Source organism: Cydia strobilella, chromosome 18 (assembly GCF_947568885.1).
Source record: "Cydia strobilella chromosome 18, ilCydStro3.1, whole genome shotgun sequence".
NCBI classification, from domain to species: domain Eukaryota; kingdom Metazoa; phylum Arthropoda; class Insecta; order Lepidoptera; family Tortricidae; genus Cydia; species Cydia strobilella.
This window is the reverse complement of record NC_086058.1, coordinates 11,929,387-11,955,263: the sequence shown is the minus strand read 5'-3', so window position 1 is coordinate 11,955,263 and position 25,877 is coordinate 11,929,387. Positions and strand designations below refer to the sequence as shown.

The following is a 25,877-nucleotide window of genomic DNA, read 5'->3' as shown; positions in this document are numbered from 1 at the left end:
ATACAAACGTAGTTCCGCTCTCATTTTAAAACGACTAGATAGCTAATTAGTTTATGTAGCTTCAGATACCATAGTAAAAATAATCAGCGAATTTAAGTTTTTCATACAAAACTTGTATTTGCTCTATTTCGTTTATTTTATAAACTGGAGCTATATGAACTAATTTCAGACCTAGATATACCTCATGTCATTATATGTGCAAAGTTTCATTACAATCCAACACGTAATTTTAAAATGAGAGCGGAACTACGTTTGTATGGGAAGGTGTAATTCGGCCGAGCTTACCGAGGACTCTCAATATATTTAATATGTCTGTGTATCACGGAAGTTTTGTTATTAAAACTAGGTAAGTTACCTTGTTACACAGTGGTGCTCCACCAAAGTTAACTGCGTTCTAGATGCACCTATAGTGACCTATACATATATTACAAAGTATATTGGTGTAATTAAATGACAGTTGACAGACCATTTGTAGCCTTTATTCCATCGAAATAAGGTCTACCCATGCTCAGTTGTGTTTGTTGCTCTTAATACAATAAATGCCGATATTCATCTGCACAGCAAACGGTCACTGAATACGCAATCTAAACTTAACAGTATACCAATATACGACGGTCTCTTTCGCACAGCGGCGTGGTTATGAAGAATCGGCAGGTGTGAGCGAGAAGGCGTCATTTCCCGCTCCACTCGCTGATGCGGCCGTTTTCAAACGCCAGGTTTTTCCGCGGCAAGGGGACCAGGGTACCTCGCTTCACTATGCCCATGTCTTCTCCCGGGTAGTACTGGAAATGTATGAATGAAAAATTAAAGATTAATGTGATCATTAACCTTTTCGATGCCATATCAAACACAAAAGCTGACACTCGGACGCCACGTCACCGAAGTGTCAAAACTGAAATTGAACTTTATGCACATGCACGTAGGTCTATGTTGCTCTGTGGTATTTGACCGATTGATTCGTCTTTGGCGTTGGACCTACGGTGCCGATATGTTGTTTTAATGTATTAATATATTCGTCATTGGCGTCCAAAAGGTCAAAACATAAACAAATTGTAATGTTCGGAAGAATAAATTTAATTTTTAAGTTTATGAATTAAACAGCAACTATGAACTTACTTGACATTGTGATACAAATTTTAATACATCTGAGCATAGGAACTCATTATCTTCCTTAATTTTATTCAATCTGAAAAAACAAACAAAGCAAACAATTAAATTAAAAATTACTATTCTTAAGAACAAAAAAAACGGCCAAGTGCGAGTCGATATTTATTTTATTCTGTTTTTACATCATTTGTGAAAATCTCAACTGTCTAGCTATCACGGTTCGTGAGATACAGCCTGGTGACAGACGGACAGACAGCCGAGTCTTAGTAATAGGGTCCCGTTTTTACCCTTTTTAACAACCCTAATTAACAAATATGTATAATAGTTACAATTCTGGTTCCGCTATCCGGTCAGCTAAACAGTTACAAATCTTCTCACACAGCACCTCGTCAAACAATGGAATGCCAAATTGGAGATCAAGTATAGTCCATTTCTGAAAAATAACAACAACAAGAATAAGTGTTCGATAGAATAAAGTAATCAAATAACACCGATAGAATATACATAGAATATACAAAATGACCAAATCTCTCTGATCTGAAGTTATGTGATATAAATAAATAAATATATATATATATTATAGAGACATTCTTACACAAATTGACTAAGTCCCACGGTAAGCTCAAGAAGGCTTGTATTGTGGGTACTCAGACAACGATATATATATAGGTAATACTTAAACAAATACTTAAATACATAGAAAACATCCATGACTCAAGAACAAATATCTGTGTTCATCACACAAATAGATGCCCTTACCGGGATTCGAACCCAAGACCATCGGCTTCACAGGCAGGGTCACTACCCACTAGGCCAGACCGGTCGTCAAAGACGATATATACGATTCATACATAGTATCTTGCAACGTAACAAAATGCTATATGTATATTTACATATACATATAGGAAAACACAAAAGCTGTACTATGAGCAAGCATTCATACCTCTGGTTTACATGTTTCATCGTCAGTATGCGCCGTATCAACTCCGCTATCGCCCTCCGCCATCTCCGTCAACTTATCGCTCAACTGCGTAAACATCGATATCGACTCCTCCGCCGGGCTCAACAAGTCGTTCAACTGATTCTCTTTCTTAAAATTAAAATCGGCACTCGAAGAACCAGGGATATCATCTAAGACAGACTCCTTGCTTCGCCGTTCTTTGGGTTTGTCCTTCAAGTCTTCTATGCTGGTAGAGGAGGAATGTATGGGGACTAGATCGTCGCTGGACGGGAGGGACTCCTTGCTTCGTGTGGTGTCGCCGACCGCGAGGCTGTCGAGCTCTTCGCGGAGTAGCTGGCCACCTGCGAAATGACAATAGTTATTTGTGCAACAAGAGAGGAAAGTTGGTTTTTCTTGCGAGTGTTTATTTTGAGTCCCGAGAAAGCGAAAGATTCTATAATTGAATCACGAGCGAAGCAAGTGATTCTAAGCTAGAATCTTGAGCGTAGCGAGGCGCTCAAAAACACGAAATGTAAAATAACTTTGCTCTCGTGTGTGTATTTCGAATTACACAGAATAATACAGAAAAAAAAAAAACAATTTGGAATATAAGTATGAAGTGGCAGTTCATGGCCTTCACTAAATTAAAAAATTAAATTTAATTGTTTCACTCCCTGGAGTGAAGAAAGTCACACTTTCGTCACTCCCTGGAGTGGGGAAAGTCGCACTTTCGTCACTCCAGGGAGTGACGAAAGTAGGCTTGTTCGAGCTGCTGAGGTGAAAAACTATTAACGTTTATGATAAATTAAAATCACGCACAGTCACCAAACCCGCTGTCTAAACAGCAATGCATAAATCGTCTGCAATAGACGCAAATGCCTGTGATGATAAATGATAATAGGTATTTGACAAGGGGCATAGTTGTTTTTTTACCTACCGTGCATGAGGCCTGAACAAGAGATAGATTCCAAAACTGTGAAATTTTTACCATTGTAACGGTTCCAAGGTACGAGAGTCATTTCATTCCTTTCTCTTAACCCTTAAATGAATGATTTTTTTTCTTTTGCCCGATTTTAATATATGTGTCACGTAATTGTTTGCTGATTATGGGAAAAAAAGTAAAAAAATTATAACATCGATTTTCACTGAAAAATCAGTGTTAGAAGTTGCACAGGCTAAATCATATTTATGTAAATATATAATATTCAGCAAGAGATATATGAAAAATCTTACATCAGAAAGGTACATTATTTGTAATACACCTGTGATAAAGTTTTTAAATATAAAATAATTACAAACCCCGAAAAAAACGTCCAAAATCACATACAATTTTTATAAATAAAAATATTGCGTAGATTAAATACCCCTTAAATGCATGATTAAAATAATTAATGTTATATAATTAATTAATTAATTAAGCGTATTCTAATTAATTATGCATCATTATTGCTTGTATACATTTGGAAAAAATATGCATTTAAGGGTTAAAATACCGATATCGATGTCGTACCGATATTGCAGCGATATCGACACATCTTTATTTATTCAAGGCCATGTCGAGGATATACTGAAATTTACAAAACAGTCATCTGTTACTTTAGCAACTTGTCTAGCACCTCCATTGAGTTTGATTATTTCAACATTAACAACGTACCTTCGACCGTAGTGAAGCCATTCGCCGGCGAGCTAGTCTTGCTGTCCGTGGACGGGGTGACCGCGAAGTGCGACTCGATCGGCGACTGCAGCCGCTTGTCGTCCGACTTGTCGCCCGACTCGGTCGACGATATCGACACTTCGCTTATGGGTTTCGCTATGCCGCACACGTCTTTCATTTTGCGCGGCGCAACTGAAATATCAAGAGGTTCAAGGATATGAGACGTTAAATCGGGCGTGGAGACTTGTAGTTGGTAAGTCAGATAAACCATTTTGAACCATTTTCGGGAATGCATGAAGGATAAATTTTACCTTCCCGTTATCGTGTATAGCCGACGGCGGCGTTTAAAAGTTTTAATATTTCAATCAATGTCCATCCTTCGAATTACAGAAGAAAATAAAAGGTATCATTTAGTCGTAGCATTGGTGAAAGTTTTCATTAATCATTTTTAGAATTTTTAGGTCGTAGTTTGTAAAAATAAGTGGGTTTTGGATTTTAACATAATAGTTATGGTTTTTTAACTTACCGAGTTGCACGGTAGGGGGCGGCCGTGCGCCCAAATCGGGAACTCCTATGTCAGCTAGTGTCACGTAGCCGACAGAGCGAGACAGCCGGAGCCGGGACGCTAGCCGTCTCAATCCGGCATGCCGCGCCCATAAAGCACTGGTCTCTGTCGACGAACAATTGTTTACTAAGTTATATACGCAAGCTAATAGAAACCAATAGACCGCTCTTAGCATCCGTAAGGCGGCAAAAAATTGTAATAAAATGTTACGTTACCAGGAGATTTATCGGCTTCCGGAGGGAACACTACATGTTTTAGCTTCGCCGGTTGTCGGACTCCAACAGCCTACAACAAGGAAGACACCTCGAACTATAGAAATAAGTAATTTTTTTAAATATCTTGAACACCATGTATTTAAAGTCGGGACAACGGGAAAGGTTCTTTTTTGTATCATTCCATTTCTAACCAATATAAATGTTACGTCTCCGGCGAGTAAAGCCGGCGGGGCTGTCTAGCGCCGTCTATTTCCCACCGGCTGCAAAAAGTTGAGCAGCCTCAGTTATCTGTGTCACCTGCAGCAGCACGGGCCCCCGGCGCAGCGCGGAGTTGGCGGCCTGCAGCGCGGCGGCGGCGGGCAGCGCGCCGGCCGAGCCGCCCGCGCCGTCCAGCGCCGCCTCCGCGCCCCACCACGCCACCACCAGCCGCGAGAAGCCCAGCAGCGGCCGCGGCACGCCCGTCACCACCGTGCCTGCAAACAAACAAACCAAATGTTTCATAATGTTTCATAAATTTTATTAATAAGTTTTGTTTTTCTTAGCTCAGTATATTAAGAGTATTGTATTGTGGGTATATAATAAGTAGGTATTCACATTTAGAAATTAGTATTAGTTGAATACGTTGTAAAATTTTAGTGCTAACCACCAATTATGTGTTAACTTGTTGCTATTGGTGGGAACCTATAATTGGCTTTTTGTTATTTACTTATATAACTATTGTATAATTGATAGCTGTTGGTTCTCCGAAAAATAAATAAATAATCATTCATATTTTGGGCTCGGCTGGCGTACGACAAGTAGTTCGTAGGACGAGCAACTTTGACTCGATCGATTAAAGTTCAAATTTGAACGAACAAAGTTTGCGACCCGGCCGACCTGACCCACCCTGCGTCCCTTTTACCTTTCTTCAGTAGGAGCGTGGGCGGCCCGTAGCCGGCGACATGGTACAGGTACAGTCTCATCCACGGCGTGGAGGCCTCGGGCGGGGCCGGGCCCACGTGGGGCAGCGCGCCTGCCGCGAGACCGGCGCGGGCTTCGCGGCATAGAGGCGCCGTCGATACCGCTAGCCTGAATACGACACGATAGATTTAGTTTAAATAAACACATAAAGATTTGACTCATAAAGGAATCCGTCACGTAAAATTAAGGTACTGAACAATGTTGTTATACCTATAAATAAAAAATATAAAAGTATTGTTTATTGATCAAACTTAGTTACATTTTAACAAGTTTGTAACAACAGCGAAAATAATGAACGGATTATTCACCTCCACAAAAAGTGACCACGATATGAATGCGGCTTGACTGTTGAACAGTTTCTATTGACTTGACTGTTGATCAGCTCCTAAAACGTCGTCAGCAAAATACGCAAACCAATTTAACGGCTTCTCATAAACCCGATAAGGATCGTTTGCTATTTAATAATTTCTTACGGAGATTTGTTCTTTTATCGGCGACGATCATCACTCCTACCTCCCTACTAAAGTACCTGCACCTACCTGTACTTGTGCTGCAGCAGGCGAGAGCGCTGCGGCGCGCCGAGCGCGTGCAGCGCCTCGCACCGCAGCAGGTCGAGTGGGCGCAGGCGCGGCCGCAGTATCCGCAGCGTGCGGCGCAGGCACGCCGCCGCCGCTAAGTACCTGCACCTACCTGTACTTGTGCTGCAGCAGGCGAGAGCGCTGCGGCGCGCCGAGCGCGTGCAGCGCCTCGCACCGCAGCAGGTCGAGTGGGCGCAGGCGCGGCCGCAGTATCCGCAGCGTGCGGCGCAGGCACGCCGCCGCCGCTAAGTACCTGCACCTACCTGTACTTGTGCTGCAGCAGGCGAGAGCGCTGCGGCGCGCCGAGCGCGTGCAGCGCCTCGCACCGCAGCAGGTCGAGTGGGCGCAGGCGCGGCCGCAGTATCCGCAGCGTGCGGCGCAGGCACGCCGCCGCCGCTAAGTACCTGCACCTACCTGTACTTGTGCTGCAGCAGGCGAGAGCGCTGCGGCGCGCCGAGCGCGTGCAGCGCCTCGCACCGCAGCAGGTCGAGTGGGCGCAGGCGCGGCCGCAGTATCCGCAGCGTGCGGCGCAGGCACGCCGCCGCCGCTAAGTACCTGCACCTACCTGTACTTGTGCTGCAGCAGGCGAGAGCGCTGCGGCGCGCCGAGCGCGTGCAGCGCCTCGCACCGCAGCAGGTCGAGTGGGCGCAGGCGCGGCCGCAGTATCCGCAGCGTGCGGCGCAGGCACGCCGCCGCCGCTAAGTACCTGCACCTACCTGTACTTGTGCTGCAGCAGGCGAGAGCGCTGCGGCGCGCCGAGCGCGTGCAGCGCCTCGCACCGCAGCAGGTCGAGTGGGCGCAGGCGCGGCCGCAGTATCCGCAGCGTGCGGCGCAGGCACGCCGCCGCCGCTAAGTACCTGCACCTACCTGTACTTGTGCTGCAGCAGGCGAGAGCGCTGCGGCGCGCCGAGCGCGTGCAGCGCCTCGCACCGCAGCAGGTCGAGTGGGCGCAGGCGCGGCCGCAGTATCCGCAGCGTGCGGCGCAGGCACGCCGCCGCCGCTAAGTACCTGCACCTACCTGTACTTGTGCTGCAGCAGGCGAGAGCGCTGCGGCGCGCCGAGCGCGTGCAGCGCCTCGCACCGCAGCAGGTCGAGTGGGCGCAGGCGCGGCCGCAGTATCCGCAGCGTGCGGCGCAGGCACGCCGCCGCCGCTAAGTACCTGCACCTACCTGTACTTGTGCTGCAGCAGGCGAGAGCGCTGCGGCGCGCCGAGCGCGTGCAGCGCCTCGCACCGCAGCAGGTCGAGTGGGCGCAGGCGCGGCCGCAGTATCCGCAGCGTGCGGCGCAGGCACGCCGCCGCCGCTAAGTACCTGCACCTACCTGTACTTGTGCTGCAGCAGGCGAGAGCGCTGCGGCGCGCCGAGCGCGTGCAGCGCCTCGCACCGCAGCAGGTCGAGTGGGCGCAGGCGCGGCCGCAGTATCCGCAGCGTGCGGCGCAGGCACGCCGCCGCCGCTAAGTACCTGCACCTACCTGTACTTGTGCTGCAGCAGGCGAGAGCGCTGCGGCGCGCCGAGCGCGTGCAGCGCCTCGCACCGCAGCAGGTCGAGTGGGCGCAGGCGCGGCCGCAGTATCCGCAGCGTGCGGCGCAGGCACGCCGCCGCCGCTAAGTACCTGCACCTACCTGTACTTGTGCTGCAGCAGGCGAGAGCGCTGCGGCGCGCCGAGCGCGTGCAGCGCCTCGCACCGCAGCAGGTCGAGTGGGCGCAGGCGCGGCCGCAGTATCCGCAGCGTGCGGCGCAGGCACGCCGCCGCCGCTAAGTACCTGCACCTACCTGTACTTGTGCTGCAGCAGGCGAGAGCGCTGCGGCGCGCCGAGCGCGTGCAGCGCCTCGCACCGCAGCAGGTCGAGTGGGCGCAGGCGCGGCCGCAGTATCCGCAGCGTGCGGCGCAGGCACGCCGCCGCCGCTAAGTACCTGCACCTACCTGTACTTGTGCTGCAGCAGGCGAGAGCGCTGCGGCGCGCCGAGCGCGTGCAGCGCCTCGCACCGCAGCAGGTCGAGTGGGCGCAGGCGCGGCCGCAGTATCCGCAGCGTGCGGCGCAGGCACGCCGCCGCCGCTAAGTACCTGCACCTACCTGTACTTGTGCTGCAGCAGGCGAGAGCGCTGCGGCGCGCCGAGCGCGTGCAGCGCCTCGCACCGCAGCAGGTCGAGTGGGCGCAGGCGCGGCCGCAGTATCCGCAGCGTGCGGCGCAGGCACGCCGCCGCCGCTAAGTACCTGCACCTACCTGTACTTGTGCTGCAGCAGGCGAGAGCGCTGCGGCGCGCCGAGCGCGTGCAGCGCCTCGCACCGCAGCAGGTCGAGTGGGCGCAGGCGCGGCCGCAGTATCCGCAGCGTGCGGCGCAGGCACGCCGCCGCCGCTAAGTACCTGCACCTACCTGTACTTGTGCTGCAGCAGGCGAGAGCGCTGCGGCGCGCCGAGCGCGTGCAGCGCCTCGCACCGCAGCAGGTCGAGTGGGCGCAGGCGCGGCCGCAGTATCCGCAGCGTGCGGCGCAGGCACGCCGCCGCCGCTAAGTACCTGCACCTACCTGTACTTGTGCTGCAGCAGGCGAGAGCGCTGCGGCGCGCCGAGCGCGTGCAGCGCCTCGCACCGCAGCAGGTCGAGTGGGCGCAGGCGCGGCCGCAGTATCCGCAGCGTGCGGCGCAGGCACGCCGCCGCCGCTAAGTAGCGCGCCGCCTCGCCTTCGATTTCAGGGTCCCCTGCCACCTGGCCAATTTCAATAATAACATTATTAAGTAAACGACACCCCATAGTGAGATAAATAAAATAAACTGTAGACGTGGATGATGTATGATTTACTAGATTGACAATAGTTTCTGAATTTTGTATTTTACTCGGGATTTCCTATGTATGTTACGGTATTAATGTTGTATTAGATTCGAATGTCATCTTTAACAACTTTAGTTACTTGCGCATTTATAAATATGTGGTATGTTTGCGTAAAGTAAACGGACAAGAGTAATCAAAACATAGATTTTATACTCGAAAAATATTTATATTTGAGTAAGAATATCAATTAGACGTTTACTTTCACATGGCAACAATATTATTCATCATCGCCATCAAACCTCTACGCAATAACCAACACCCAACACATACATAACTAAGCAAAGTGACAAAAGTAACCACTTACCTTATCTAATTCCATAAGTAAACTATCCAGACTTTCATCGCATATCTTTCCAACTTCAAATAACGTAACAGCATGTGTTTTGAGATCCTAAAACAAACACAGATGACTTGTTAAAATATTTGCATCGTTTTAAAAGATAAGGGACCTTACTCATAACGTTTGCCACTGACGCCACCGTCGGCTATACACAACAACGGGTACCTACTTGCAGTTAAAAATGAACTTTCATACATTGCCAAAGAAGTTACCTACTATAAGCACGATGGCAGTAGTAGAATACGAAAAACGCATTTTTTTATTATATTTGGCGAGATTGGCAAATGTTTTGTTAAAATAAAATAAAAAAATACGCAAGTCCGCCATGATTGGGTGAACACCAATCAGAGCGAGTGACGTCACGTTCTTGTAAACAAATATCCAAAGTATTGGTTCTCCTGCTATTTTATTTACGATCCACGGATTTAATTTAGTTTAAACCGAATATTAACTTGAGTCATGGAACAAGGATTGACTAAACCAAACAATGCTAATTTGCCTAGAATCGATGTGATGATGCTTGGAGAGTTTTTACAATCAAGCGAATACTTCTGTTTAGCAGAATTTAGAAATGTCAAAAGTTCCTTGTAAGTACAATAAACAATATTTATAATTATATAAATAAAAAATCATACTAATTTAAGTAATTAACTAAATCCAAATCCTGTATAAAATCGCTTTTTATGTGTATTCCATAGCAGGTTAATATTAGAATTTGTCATTACCTATTAAAGACCACACTGGTGCAATGTGAAACCTAACCTCAAAAAACTAGTTTCATGAAACTTTTATATTAAAGTTACGCCTCAAACAAGATAGACACTGTTAGGTAAAAAAACCGGCCAAGTGCGAGTCGGACTCACACACGAAGGGTTCCGTACCATTAACTATAAAAACGGTCACCCATCCAAGTACTGACCCCGCCCGACGTTGCTTAACTTCGGTCAAAAATCATGTTTGTTGTATGGGAGCCCCACTTAAATCTCTATTTTATTCTGTTTTTAGTATTTGTTGTTATAGCGGCAACCGAAATACATCATCTGTGAAAATTTCAGCTGTCTAGCTATCACAGATCACGAGATACAGCCTGGTGACAGACAGACAGACGGACGGACAGACGGACAGCGGAGTCTTAGTAATAGGGTCCCGTTTTTACCCTTTGGGTACGGAACCCTAAAAAGTAAAAAATAAATTAAATGCATCGAAATGATCTTCCCAAAAATAAAGATGTGTCTTAGGCACTACGGACGTTGTCTCGCCTTGCAAGTTTAAGCTACTTGTTTCGTGTTGTTTTATTGTGTGGAACATGAACATGCACAAATTACTTAATAGAAGTTGTTATTGATGTGTTATTAAAACTGAGGAACCGCACAACATTTATACACTTTGGTATTCATATTTAATAATACGAAATAAACAAATTATTTAATAAGTTTCTAAGGAACGTTTAGAGCGTACCTTTTATTTATAGGACCTTGACGTCACTAGGGGAATTTTAAATCTTAAAACTAAAATGTAGTTTTTTCCTACTAAACCTTTATTAAATGCAGAAATATGATATTCATAGTAAATAATTTATGTTTCTTATCATTATAGGACAGTTTTTCAAAATCTGTCATCATGCTTATTGCGCAATGCAGTAAAATAGTAGTAGTAGTAAATCACTTTATTGTACAAAAAAAATTGTTAACATGAAATTCATATAAATTTAGGTACAAAGGCGAGTTAATCCCTATAAGGGATCTCTTTTAGCTAACCTTAGAGTAAATGAGTGAGCGAGTGTGAGTGAGTAATAGTCGTGGCGATAAAAACAAAAAAGTCGTTTTTAATGTTTTTTTTTCTTCTTAATATAAGGGCCAATTGTAAATTCCCTTTACAGTACATATGGTGCTACTTTTTCGCACTAGTGCGGGAATGAGCACTTTTCGTGCATATGTCAAAAGTTTAAAGGGCCATATGTACTGTAAAACGTTGTACGATACACGTGCGAAAAGGTAATTCGCAACTCGTGTCGATTTAAAACACTCCCTGCGGTCGTGTTTTAATTTATCGCCACTCGTTTCGAATTTTCTCTTTTCCGCACTTGTATCGTAAAATAGTTATTTACTTATTATATTCCATTAAACTGAACGGCACTTTAATATTATAATTGTGTACCGGTGAAAGGTTTCCCATCATAAGGTAGGCGGCTAAAGTAGAATCGAAGAGCAGTGCCACCCTCTTGACGCCACTGTTGGTGGAGTTATCATTCATGTCTTGACACCTCTGGAAATAAACAGTCATGCTTTATAATAAACCAGATTTTTCTCTAGAATAATGTATAAATTTGAAATAATAACTAATTGATTTTAAAAACCCTAATGGCTCTTACACAATGACAAGGACATGTGCCAATTTGCCAACAACATGCTCAAGATATAGTGCGACATAAATTAGTAGAAAATAAATGAGGGCGCCACTTTCTTCGTAACTGTCACATTTTTGAGGTAAAATGCTTAAACATGGCAACAATTTCGTATGGAAATTGTTTAGTTCCATTTTATTTAATTTCTACTCTTTCATGTAGCACTATACATGCACTAATTACTCACGTGTGCTTTAACAGTCGAGTTCATAAATATGTATACATTTCTTCACCCTAATCCATTGCAATAAGGTGAAAAAATTTATACATAATTATGGACTCGACTGTAGTACAACGCGCATGTCACTGACGCGGACTTAGCGCAAGCTTAGAGGATACAACCAAACGGAGACGCCTTGTCTGTAATTTTCTGTAGTCTGCCGATTTTTGCGGGGGAGGGGAACGTCCAATGTATACGTAACGTAAAAATAGCCATGTCAGATAAACGTCAGTCCATACATTGTGTATGACCATTGGCCGACTATTTTCGACAGAGGGAAACGCCTGTTAATGGCTTCTCCGTTTGGTTATACCCTCTAAGAGCGCAAGCATCATTCGCTTGTTATCTTTACTAATCTGCGTCTTTTACTTGCTCCAGTTACGCATAACGAGCGGTTTACTTGAGCAGGTAACTCGCACAATCGGCACATGCTCTTGCCGCTAGACTTGCGTGTTTCTTTATAGGTACCGTTGTTTAATTACAATGCAACCCGCGCAAGTACCTCAACATGCGCAAGTTACATGCTCCGCATGCAAGACCTAAGATTAACAATAGTTCTAGCAGCGCCCTAAGGTATTGTGTAGCTAATTATACCTGTTTGGACGTGGAGGGTTCTTTCATAAGTACAGGCTCCATTTGTAATACCTCCTCTTCCATGTTGGGGTTAAATGTTAGTGGCGATATTTGACTGTACCTGAAAAACTATCTATGTTTAATACGGCCTGGTACTTTTAAAGTAATCCTATTGGTGCGTCAAGCTAAACTAGACTTAGGTACTTTTTCAATAAGGTGTACAGTGGACTTACTGTGGGTGTAACGGTTGTGTGAGCGCTGTACGCCACGAAGCGTGCGGGTTGGGGACCTGCGGCGGTTGCAGGTGCTGTGCGAACCCCAGTCGGCAGTACAGGGACACCGCCTGCTTCACTAGGCCGCATTCAACCTACAAAACAGACAACATTTTAAGTCACGTTGTAAAAAAGCTATACAGTAACATTTTGGACAATAATTTCATTTTTGATATAAGCTTTAACCTTAATACTAAGAAGTATTCAAGATCAACACTATTCCAACGAGACAAGGCCTGCTTTAGTAATGTAGACCTTATATAATGTTAATAAGGTTAATATTAGCACCTGTAACACTGCTGTAATGACCGTAGTCCAAGGACACGATTACCTTGTAGAGTAGCGTCTTGAAATAGTCTAAACTGGACCTTATAGTATCTCATAGCAGTAACGTTGACAGTACCTGTAACGTTCGTCTGTTCGTCTATGGATACGAATACTTTGTATAGTTAGGTCTCGAAGTAATTACTCCAGCGACGCGGTTCATGACGAACCATTTTTTAAATAGACTATATATCAAGTCAATAAAGTTACACCGCCGCCAGCTCTGCCACCGTAGTGTGTTCGTGAGTGGAGACGAAGACCTTTTATAATAGCGTCTCAAAGTAATCTCCAGCGACGCGGTAAATGACGAACCCTTTTTAAAATATACTTTATGTCAAGTCAATTAGGTTTACATTCGTACCTGTAACACCGCCGCCAGCTCTGCCACCATAGTGTGTTCGCCAGTGGAGACGAAGACCTTTTATAATAACGTCTCAAAGTAATCTTCAGCGACGCGGTAAATGACGAACCCTTTTTAAAATATACTTTATGTCAAGTCAATTAGGTTTATATTCGTACCTGTAACACCGCCGCCAGCTCTGCCACCGTAGTGTGTTCGCCAGTGGAGACGATGACCTTTTATAATAACGTCTCAAAGTAATCTCCAGCGACGCGGTAAATGACGAACCCTTTTTAAAATATACTTTATGTCAAGTCAATTAGGTTTATATTCGTACCTGTAACACCGCCGCCAGCTCTGGCACCATAGTGTGTTCGCCAGTGGAGACGATGACCTTTTATAATAACGTCTCAAAGTAATCTTCAGCGACGCGGTAAATGACGAACCATTTTTAAAGTAGACTTTATGTCATGTCAATAAGGTTATTCGGACCTGTAACACCGCCGCCAAGACCTTTTATAATAACGTCTCAAAGTAATCTCCAGCGACGCGGTAAATGACGAACCCTTTTTAAAGTATACTTTATGTCAAGTCAATAAGGTTTATATTCGTACCTGTAACACCGCCGCCAGCTCTGGCACCATAGTGTGTTCGCCAGTGGAGACGATGACCTTTTATAATAACGTCTCAAAGTAATCTCCAGCGACGCGGTAAATGACGAACCCTTTTTAAAATATACTTTATGTCAAGTCAATTAGGTTTATATTCGTACCTGTAACACCGCCGCCAGCTCTGCCACCGTAGTGTGTTCGCCAGTGGAGACGATGACCTTTTATAATAACGTCTCAAAGTAATCTCCAGCGACGCGGTAAATGACGAACCCTTTTTAAAATATACTTTATGTCAAGTCAATTAGGTTTATATTCGTACCTGTAACACCGCCGCCAGCTCTGCCACCATAGTGTGTTCGCCAGTGGAGACGATGACCTTTTATAATAACGTCTCAAAGTAATCTCCAGCGACGCGGTAAATGACGAACCCTTTTTAAAATATACTTTATGTCAAGTCAATTAGGTTTATATTCGTACCTGTAACACCGCCGCCAGCTCTGCCACCGTAGTGTGTTCGCCAGTGGAGACGATGACCTTTTATAATAACGTCTCAAAGTAATCTCCAGCGACGCGGTAAATGACGAACCCTTTTTAAAATATACTTTATGTCAAGTCAATTAGGTTTATATTCGTACCTGTAACACCGCCGCCAGCTCTGGCACCATAGTGTGTTCGCCAGTGGAGACGATGACCTTTTATAATAACGTCTCAAAGTAATCTTCAGCGACGCGGTAAATGACGAACCATTTTTAAAGTAGACTTTATGTCATGTCAATAAGGTTATTCGGACCTGTAACACCGCCGCCAAGACCTTTTATAATAACGTCTCAAAGTAATCTCCAGCGACGCGGTAAATGACGAACCCTTTTTAAAGTATACTTTATGTCAAGTCAATAAGGTTTATATTCGTACCTGTAACACCGCCGCCAGCTCTGCGACCGTGGTGTGTTCGTCAATAGAGACGAAGACTTTGTATAATAACGTCTCGAAGTAGTCCCCGGCGACGCGGTTCATGACGAACCCCTTTAAGGGCGGGACGGACACGCGGTCCTCAGCCGTGATCGGCACGTCGAGGTAAATCAGCCCACGTCTAAAATATATAACAAGAAATTTAGTTAGTTGTGCAGGAAAAGAGCGAAGTTGAATTTTGTTGCGATTGGCGATCAATAGGTCACGTGCAATCGAAAGATCATTTTATTTATAGAATAAGTATAAGTACATAGGATAGATTTTTTCAAATGGAGCACTAAGGACAGCTATAAGATCCCGTGCTGCTTCGCTTAAATGGTCTTAGAGAAGAGCAGACCTTCCCTAACTTTTTAATTAACAATGATTGGTATTTACAGATTTTGTAAATGTAAAGTCGGCAGCAAAATCGTAAATACTTACCAAAAATAATTCTTGATGCCAAAAGATTCCATTTCTGTGCATGATCAAAAGCTTCGTATAGGCCAACCCAAATAAAATGTTATTCATTCATTTAGTTTATTATGTACTGATAAGCGTGTAGTTACCTGTACAAGGTCTTAACGGCGTTGTAGTCGAGCGTGCCGGCAGTTTGCGAGCCGCGGTCGATCAGGAGGTCGATCAGCTCCCGCTCCTGGTCGCTGAGCGGCTAGCAACAAACGGATTAGTTGGCACACCAATCGGTTAACAAAAGCGGCACAAAATTCAATAAAATAACTACCGTGGCCTTCTCGTAGGCCATTAAAAATTAACAAAAATTAAGCATTAACAAAAACATGTTTCAATTTATCAACACTCAGAAATACCAACTCAACTATATTACCAGCACTTACCTTGACATCGGCTTCTAACACATAGCCAAGCTCGATCCGCCACCAGGGCTGCATGGGAATGTTGAGTGGAACCCTCGGCAGTAACGCCCTAATGGCTTTGGAACGCCCGCGACGGCCTAGCGAGCGGGACTTGGCTACAAGCTCGAGGTATTCGTTGCGGCCTATGCCTAGTAAGCGAAGACCTGAAAACAGTTATGGTACAATCAGCTGCAGAGAAAAGGTACCCCCCCTGCATAGAAGTTTGTATGCAAAGGTGCTAAGCGCTAAGCGAATAGTATTGCAGACTGTACATGTTAACTTGCAGTAATATTATACCGGAATGGTGAGCCTTGGGGGAGGCCTATGTCCAGCAGTGGACGTCTATCGGCTGACATGATGATGATGATGATATTGAAAAATTTCATTTTATACCACGCAACATACAACAAAAGTAAGTAACATGTACATAAGGAAAATATTATTATTTTATGTTTGTGTCAAGTGGTGGTAAATCTCTAACAACTCTTGAATTATATTGTCTTCGGTTACCGCGATAGTTACTCATGAAATAAAACTGTGAAAACGTATTATATCGCGTATATTGAATTTATAATACATCCCAACGTTTCGAACCCTTTACAGCGTTCGTGGTCAACGGGTGACTGAATGTAATATAAATTCAATATACGCGATATAATCCGTTTTCACAGTTGTTATAGTCTGTCCGTTTTTCTATGATCAAATACGCCATAGTAAATGTATGGCGAACTTGATCTTAGAAATCGAACTGGCTATACAAAAATTTTCTATTTTAATACTGCGATGACATGGTTTGAAAGTTATTGTTTTGACAATTTGTGACCATAATATGCAATTATTTCCCTAAATACTCTTTAAAAATCTTGCCAAAAACAATAAGGATTTCATTTCACCTAAAATATTCATACAATGGAAATCAACTATTTGTATTATTTCGTATCTTACAAACGTGAATTTGTAGAGATTTTAGGTATAGAAATGTCCTATGGTCATTAAAAAGTCTAACAAATGCTCAGTAAAAAATGTAATTGAAAAAAATGAAATGGACAAATAACCATGTATTCGAAATGTTCTTAAAGTATGACATAATAATGTCTTACAATCGGCAGCCGTGAAGTTGGGCATGGTGTCGTAGCTTTTCTCCAGCTCGATCAGCAGCGCCACCACCTCCATGTAGTAGATGAACGGGGTTATCCGCAGACCTGAAACATGACAACAAAATATAGTAGGTGCCATTTAATGCAAAGGGTCTCTTTTATTATTATTATTATTTAAGCTTTGTTTCTCGCACATCTATTATAAAATTGACTTTTCTTTTGTTATGTTTTTATGATGTGTGATCCCTTGAGGGTAAAAGCCTCCTCCATCTTTTTCCATTTCTCTTTGTCTGTAGCATTGTTCTCCCAAGTATTTCCTGCAATTGCTATGATGTCATCGACCCATCTTTTTCTTTGTTTTCCTGAGTTACGTTTGCCCAGTGGGCCTTACCATTTGGTTGTTTGTATGGTCCATCTCTTGTCCTTGTATCTAGCCAAATGTCCAGCCCATCTCCATTTTTGTCTTAAACTAAACTGTAGTGCGTCTGTCAGTTTTGTTCTCATCCGGATATCTATGTTTTTTACTTTGTTTATTCTTCTTAGTTTCAATAGGCTTCTTTCCATTGCATGTTGGCATGATAAAATTTTTTCTTTAACTTTCTCGGTGAAGACCCATGTCTGGCATCCGTAGGTTAAACTGGGGAGAATGCAGGAATCCATAACTATTTTCTTTATTTTTAAACTATAGTTTCCTTTTAGGATTTCTTTATGTGACCAGTATTTTCTCCAAGCTATGTTTATCCTTCTTTCCACCTCGTTTATGTTGCTATTGGGGTCAAAGGAAATCATTTTACCTAGGTATACATAGTTATCCACGTATTCTATTTGTTTTCCTTCTACAGTTATACTTTTTTTGTGACTGTTCGTCATAACTTTGGTTTTAGACGCGTTCATGTGTAGGCCCACTTTTTGGCTCTCTGAATTTAGCCTCTTTAACATTGTCTCCAGACCTTTGGCAGTGTCACTGAATAAAACTATATCATCCGCAAACCTCAAATGTGTTAGTTTTTTATATATATGCCTTCCTTTTCCCATTGAAGTTTTTGAAAGATTTCTTCCAACACCGCTATAAAAAGTTTTGGAGAGAGGGGGTCTCTTATGTATTTGTATTCTTATTTAACACATTCATTGCCACCCAGCCACACAAGACATCTGCGCCAGGCCACAAACATTTAGTCTTAAAAGCTGTAGTAAAATAATGCCGACTATCCGGGTCGTCCGGCCTGGGCATGTGGGCCCCAAACCATAAAATACCCGATAGTCGGGTTTTCAGCATTGAATGTGTTAAACTGTTGCAGGGTGGGAAGCAAGTCATTTAAACTGTTGTGAGTCAAATTTAAATTAAACTAATTTTACAGTTTAAATACGTGAGTTAAACACTGATTTAAACAAACTTTCACGAATAATCGAAATTAAACTATCCTGAGACATATTTCAAAATATTTAGATCAGTATGGTTTCACTCACTATGCTCAGCGATTAAAAATAATAGTGAGTGAAAATGTACTGACCTAAATATTTTGAAACTTTCACGATTTTTACTCATTATTATTTACAATGACGGGACTTAATGGCGTAAAATAAGTTTACGTACCTATAAGCTATAATAGCGTGAGTTAAACCTTAAAATTAGTTTAATTGTTGGTTGGCCTGCAATAAGACGATACTATCATGCAATCTAAAAAAATACAGTCAACTTAAACACTAGTGTGTGACCAAAAGATTTATTTTAAAAGAACTGTTGTGCAAAGTGAGATCAACTACCAGTATAAACTTTAATGAATAGAAATTAAAGCAACTAAACATAATAAATACTTAGGACTTAGGATTATTGTAAGGCTTCCATCGCCATTAATTTTCAATTTGGTATGTTTTTTATTTTATGTTATTTTTTCTCTCTTTTTTGTACGCATGTGTGTGTGCGTAAGTGTTAGCATTAGTTTAAAATTGAATATTTTGTTACTACCTGTGAGTTCCTGTAATTGGCTTCCTGTTTTAATCTTGTTGTTTATTGTAAGTGTATAGCTGTTGGTTCTCCTTAACATAAATAAATAAATAAATAAATAAGAACATTACCCTTGACAATCATATCGGCCAGATGGTAGGGATACAGCATGAGTCTCTGAATGCTGCTATGCACAAGAGTCTCGTAATATTTCCTTTCATCTTTCTGGACCGTCCGCACTGCAACATAACAACATAAGTACAGGTGTAACAGATTTCACTAATTTTAAATCCTTTAAAAAATCAGATTATGTTGATTACTATTCAATATGACTAAGAAAAAAGTGATCCCTTTTATTATTTTAATCTAGTCACTAAACACATTTTGTAGGCATAGTTAGAAAACATATAGGCCACAAAAGTTAGGGACTCTTTTTTATAGATTAATTAGTAGCTTTGCTTCCGAAGTTCTTAGTATGTAAGCAAATAAAAACACAAACATATTCGTAAAAAACTATATAAAAAAATTTCAATAATGTAACTTACCAAGGCTCCCCCTATACCTGAGTTGATTTTTAATGCTGAATTCGAATATATATCTCTCATACTCCTTGCTGGAATCCCCTAGCAGCTGAAATAAATTCAATCATACTTCTGATTTAAAATGGTGATTCCAATAAGAATCTCACTAAGATTACAAACAATACAAATAGCAAACATACCAAGTTTCATGTGGATATCAATGTTTTGTTTACTTTTATAGTAAAGCTTGATGACCATAATTATGACATAATGTCCTGAAGGTATTAAGTATCAAGTATACAATGTTTAATTACTTTAATAAGCCCAGATTACACAAACTTATCAAACCATATCAGTTTACCTTTTTAACGTTTACTGGCAGCTTAGCCCATTGTATTTTCTTTCGAACACATTCCTCGATTTCGTCCTCCATGTTAGTGGAGCTAATTCGCCCTTATCGCCACTACATTGAATTATATTTATTTGCCAATTTAATGTCCTTGAGTAAATTCCACCAGAAATTATGATTTGATAAAGGAAAACTAAATTTGCTACAATGTTCCGATTGCGCGATGGCGAAGAAATACCGTTCAAAATGTACGACACCCGTGTGAAAATAATTAAGTTACTACATAGATTTGTATAACATTATTGGAATATGATGGTCATTATGAATAAATAACTCAACTACACAACATAAACTTTACTGATTTTGTAATGTAACAAATGAAACTGATAACAATAACAAATATTTATGGTTTTATTGGTTTTACATTTTTGAAGAGTACGTTTATGAACGTCGCTTGTTTATGTCAAAATTGACATTTTGATAGATGTTGCCATATTTATAAATAAATCTTAAATCGATTAATGCAGTCATGTCCGATTCTAAACGATTTTCTGCTGCATTAGTATTTTTTTTCCGTCGAAGCGCTGGTGGCCTAGCTGTAAGAGCGTGCGACTTTCAACCCGGAGGTCGCGGGTTCAAACCCTGGCTAAGAGGCGTGGAGGAGAGGAGAGGAGGAGATGTGTTCGACTTGAATATATATCCATCCCTAATAGCTTGATACACCTTACTACAAAACGGCTGAGCCGATTTTGATGAAAGATAAGGTGTCATGTCATTTTAATTCGCCTTTATTACGCGAGTGTCAGTTGTCACAGAGTATATTATAATCATAAAAATTTAAAAATCTTCCCACACCGTTACTGTAATTCTCGAAAAATACCCATTTACCTACTTACGAGTTACAGACAATTTAAAATTGAAATTAAGAGGAGGAGGAGAGAGAGGAGTGTTAGGGTCGGCAACGCGCGTGTAATATCTCCGGTGTTGCAGGCGTCCATAGGCTACGGTAACTGCTTACCATCAAGCGGGCCGTATGCTTGATTGCCACCGACGTAGTAAAATATTTGCAAATACATGAACGGCCGTCTAAGCTATCTCGGCACTTCTTTCTTTACAAAGTCACAGTGTAAAAAGTATACAGTAACCGACGACTTTGACGTGTACCGAGCTACGTACAATGGCGAATGCATACAGCTCGGGTGCGTGCGGTACACCCTCGCCCCTCGCACCCCGTACGATTGCCCTGTCTAGACGGCTTCGTCGAATGACTGTATTGTTTTATAGACTGTTACAAAGTCTTCGCAGAGTTAACTTGGACCGACTGACAGGGTTCAGCGACTTGAAATGATAACTGTATGGCAGATTTAAAAAAATGTAATATCTATATGATTTACAAGACTTGCAATGGTATACACAATATTATAATAAAATCACAAAAATAAAGCATCAAACGACGCATGAATCTGGTTAATCATATCTGAAGCAGTCATACTGCGCACATGAATGCAAAAAGCTTTATAATTACATATTCTCGTAAACCTAGCAGATAAAAAAGCAGCCACACTTTGTGCAAGTTGAACAGACTTTTCGTTATCACAAAGATCATATTTCAAAGCCCATGTGTAAAAAGTACCCAAAGCTCCAGAAAGTATATCACCTTGCCCACCGGCTCTTCGACCAGATCCTCCTTTTGACAAAGTCCAATCGAAAGAAGCAATACTGGAGTAGTAGTGATCTTCACCTCCTTTATGCAAAACGCTAACATTATCTCCCCAGAAAGTGTACCAAGTGCTATTGCTAGAAATTGCAGTAATAAATCTCTTTGCTTCCTTATTATTGGGGGTTAGGATAGCTCCTGGTAAGGGATATCCCTTAATAATAGTCAAATTATTTGAAACTGCGTACAGGCCATCAGCATCAATAATCAATGGCTTCTTTAACATCTTGCAGGCTTCTATGATATCATAAGTCAATTTCATTGTGTTTTCTTCCCTTCCTAATCCTGGCCCGATTATGATTATATCCATTTTCTTTAGCAATGTTTCAATTTTTGGTAAGTTCTTGGAGCTTAAATAAGGATAAACTATAAGATCTGGGCTATAAGATTTTATAACTGGTGCTGCATTCTCAGTAGTGATAACATAAACCAAATCAGCGCCAACCTGAAACGATATATATTTACATACAGAAGATATTATCAATCTTATCTATTTTCATCAAGGATCAAAGCCAACACTGAGACTAACCGCGGCACCATTACCTACTATAAAGCCACAAATCAAAGAAAATTACTATAGTTGGTCAAGCAAATGTTGTCAGTAGAAAAAGGCGGCAAATTTAAAAAATGTAGGCGCGAAGGTTTATAGCCCAATAGAAAATTTGAATTTCGCGCCTTTTTCTACTGACAAGATTTGCTTGACTGACTATACCATTTATTAAATGTTATGTTAAGTCATATCGTAAGTAAAAAAGGCGAACTTAATACGAACAAAGACTCCGACTACGTTAAATTTGCATAAGCTTGGCAGTAACAATGCATACATATCCGATAGGAGCGCCAAATTTGATGTAGTACTTGCCTACTTGGCATAAAAACTTAGCGTGGTCCGACTTTTCTATAAAGTATAAAATTGTAATTATTATGAAGTTAATGACGATAAATTCATACTGGGACTACGAATTGGAGCGTGTGTCGCCATGTCGCCTACATCGAAAACTTTAACTTGATTTGACAGTTACGTACGTACACGCTCCCTATGTGCATCGTACAATTTCATTTTGAAATATAAAAAAAATACCGTAACATTTAAAATAAAATAACAATAATATCCTCTATATATATATTGGGTCGCATAATTTAGCCATAATTGTTATTGTGCTGAAAGTATTACCATTTCTTAAAAAAATATAAAACAGACCTAACCTAACCTACCCTTTACACAACCTATGCAAAATATTTTCGGAAATACTTTGTTTCAGCTGGAGAAAAAATATTATGCGACGAGATAGTCATCGCCTCTATACATGCTGATAAAAAAGCAGGGTAATATAAAATTTAAATAATAAAGTGTCACCTTCAAGGATGAAATAGCTGAAAAATATGGTGCGCCAGTGTACTCTGTAGATCCACCTATAACACATATTTTACCAGCGTCACCTTTACTTTTGCCTTCAAATTCAGGAACAATAATTTTACCGAGGCTTAAAAGCCTTTCCTCGTTTAAATTATCGATAGTTGAACATTCTTCGACTATTGACGAAGTAACCTTTTTAGTCATTAATACGAAATACAATCCAATTACAGCGAAACTTTTTAGAATAGAATTCATATTCAAAACAAAACTTATTTCTCACAAATAAAATATCTAATGGGTTTTGATTAAAATAGAATGTCCACGAATAACACGTCCCTAAAAAAATAATTGCTCACACAAATAAATATGACCTTGTGGCCTTTGAGATCTTGGATATAACCCTTACAAAAAATGCTTACTTTTGAGATACGAATTCACGTTTTATTACAAATGAATCGATTACAATTAAAGTTGATTCATTCGATTAAATTTTGATTTGTACATGGCAATACTACTGAAATTATCACAAACATAAACTGATTCAAACATAGACAGAGATAATCATACTATCTTTGTCTTACACTAGTACTAGCACCCAAAAGAAAAGGATGAGTATAGTTTTTTTTGTTCTTTATTACTGACAATTTGGTTTGACCAACTATAGTTGTCTATGGCAGCATACGTAATTTATTATATGTTTTGCATTTTTTGTTGTAAAACCATCAACTCCACACTCGCGTTCGCGCTTCGCGCCGACTTTATTGACGCGGGCCGAAAAACCAACAACAAACGGGGAACAAGGCGCGAAGGCGTGAACAATCTGCGAAATCGACGCCACAATCTACTACTAACAATCAAGTGTACTTTATTGTGTACGTGACCTGACCACTTTTTTAGGGTTCCGTACCCAAAGGGTAAAAACGGGACCCTATTACTAAGACTCCGCTGTCCGTCACCAGACTGTATCTCATGAACCGTGATAGCTAGACAGTTGAAATTTTCACAGATGATATATTTCTGTTGCCGATATGACAACAAATACTAAAAACGAATAATATAAATATTTAAATGGGGCTCCCATACAACGAACGTGATTTTTTTCTGTTTTTTTTTCCGTAATGGTACGGAACCCTTCGTGCGCGAGTCCGACTCGCACTTGGCCGGTTTTTTTGTTATTCCAAATTCTGAATTTCCTTTATTCCTTTCCGCGTTATTTCCTACCCTTTTAACATGACGTTGGCTACGGGCAACACCGCCCTCAAGTCCATCAAGAAGAAAAAAAAAAGTGTACGGAATGGGCGAGACCGGGTACATTCAAACTTGATTCAAACCGATTAACATTAACTATTTTTTGAACATTATTTAACATTCGAACCTTTTGTAACTTATTTAACATTATAATACGGACAATAAACATTTTTACAACTACACTCCGGACGTTTCAACAACCACTGCAGGCAACATCCTCAACATGGTGAAAGCAGAAAATGCATGCAGCACATGACGAACAAAAATGACAAAGCAAAACATATCATTATATCAAAGATCAGATCAGTAAAAAGGAATTTTAATTAAATATACGTAAACTTTTCGTTATCTTCTATTTCCATGCTATTATCTAGTATCAGAACATAATGTCACTGTCAAATGTCAGGTGATAATAACAAGACTATATTTTAGCACACTTTATTTAAGCTACTCAGAAATTGCTTAAAAATGGACGATAAATATGAAACGGTGAAGCTATGTTACACAATACACAAATACTCGAGCCATTCGGCCAATTATATACCAGAGTAAGTATCTTAGCGCTGGGAGTATGCCCTTTATTTCGATAGTTATTCCAGCCTTTCTCTCCCAGAGATCCGGTTTCTACGAAAATGAACTATTTTCATGATTTATTCCAGAAATATAATGGTGAACAACTCATCGGATCAACTCTCGAGATGGTTTACGGACAGCAACACGCCCTCACAGTATATAATGCTGAAAATAAAAGCGCCTGCTATAGTGGAAACTATCAAATTCGGGAAATACATTAAAGCTCACGTCAGTGACCTGAAGAAATTCCAAATATTAGGAGGCACGGATGAACACAACTTGTCTGTGTTGTTATCGGCGTGAGTAAACAACAATAATAAGTACTAACTTGTTATTCTACAATCATTTTATTTTGTTACAAACAGTTGTTAAGGTAAGGCGGATATTATTAGAGTTGTTATTGCTGGAAAAAATAATCCAGTGAAATATTGGCCCTTCTCTCTAGGCAATAAGATGCCACTCAATTTGTAATAACTAATAACTAACACTATTTTGGGATCACTTCGGTCTTGCAAATCAGTTAAATAGCAGCGTTTTACCTGAAATAAAACGCATATTAAAATACTTACTACTAATACTATTATTTGATGTAAATCCGATAAAAATTGTGCTAGTTTATATATATATATATATTTGTACATGCCAAAGAAATCCAACGTTGCCAAGCTCAAGCTTTTTTGTAAGTTCTTAAAGTCATTTTTCTGCAAGAATTTTTAAGCAATGATAATTGATCTGAGCTCCATGACTAGCTGTATACTTATACAGAGTATACTTCCAAACCTCAAGAATCATTTCCTCGACTTAGGGAGGTGGTAACCCTGTCGACGTGTCGACGAGATTGAGATTCTTCCGCAGGTTTCTCAGAGTAAGCGGCCTTGCTAGCGCTCGGGCTTTGAGATCTGCCCGCCAGAACATTTTTTCCCTAGCAAGGCATCATTACCAGAAATATCCCGGTCGATTGGTTCAAGTGAGCGAGGACTATGGGCATCAGAAAAGGTGGTGGGAATACCCACGCGAGTGGATAGTTCCACGGAATACTGAATGCGTGGTACATCGCTTGAAGGTCTTTCAGGTCTCGGGATACATAATATTGTGTACCATGTGGGCTGTTGCCGAGGCGAATAGATCCACCACCGGTATTTCCCACTTCGCAAAAACTGTATCCACGCAAGCCGGTAGTAAGTGCCATTCCGGCGGTAGGTGACGACGCGATAATTGATCGGCTTGACAATTGTACTTCCCAGGTAGATAATGTATGCTAAAGTGTATTTGATTTTGATCTAGAAGATCTAAAGTCCGATGGGTTATGTTTACCAGGGC

General features: G+C 41.6%; 3 protein-coding genes across 3 annotated transcripts in view; 1 reads left to right on the top strand and 2 right to left on the bottom strand.

Annotated features, from left to right (window-relative positions):
• Positions 1-20,054, bottom strand: LOC134749620 (protein FAM91A1). Its single transcript, XM_063684637.1, has 21 exons — positions 19,675-20,054; positions 19,338-19,422; positions 18,924-19,031; positions 16,851-16,952; positions 15,733-15,914; positions 15,448-15,548; positions 14,846-15,023; positions 12,620-12,753; positions 12,408-12,507; positions 11,347-11,454; positions 9,154-9,240; positions 8,548-8,726; positions 5,383-5,549; positions 4,779-4,954; positions 4,482-4,551; positions 4,228-4,371; positions 3,702-3,893; positions 2,051-2,409; positions 1,437-1,540; positions 1,117-1,186; positions 1-782 (listed from the first exon to the last, which is right to left on the bottom strand). The coding sequence occupies exons 1-21, from the start codon at positions 19,744-19,746 to the stop codon at positions 672-674; spliced, it is 2,829 nt and encodes a 942-aa protein (XP_063540707.1). The 5' UTR covers positions 19,747-20,054; the 3' UTR covers positions 1-671.
• Positions 20,055-21,018: 964 nt separating this feature from the next.
• On the bottom strand, positions 21,019-23,079 carry LOC134749545 (ATP-dependent (S)-NAD(P)H-hydrate dehydratase-like). The gene is made up of 2 exons (XM_063684526.1): positions 22,737-23,079; positions 21,019-21,824 (listed from the first exon to the last, which is right to left on the bottom strand). Exons 1-2 carry the CDS (start codon positions 22,989-22,991, stop codon positions 21,093-21,095), a joined length of 987 nt encoding a protein of 328 aa, XP_063540596.1. The 5' UTR covers positions 22,992-23,079; the 3' UTR covers positions 21,019-21,092.
• A 1,308-nt stretch (positions 23,080-24,387) lies between these two features.
• Positions 24,388-25,877, top strand: part of LOC134749538 (muskelin) — a 41,150-nt gene continuing 39,660 nt past the window's right edge. Inside the window, exons 1-2 of the mRNA XM_063684509.1 lie at positions 24,388-24,532; positions 24,644-24,856. Of these exons, the coding sequence (XP_063540579.1) occupies positions 24,453-24,532; positions 24,644-24,856 (293 nt within the window). The 5' untranslated portion in view covers positions 24,388-24,452. The remainder of the gene's footprint in view (positions 24,533-24,643; positions 24,857-25,877) is intronic.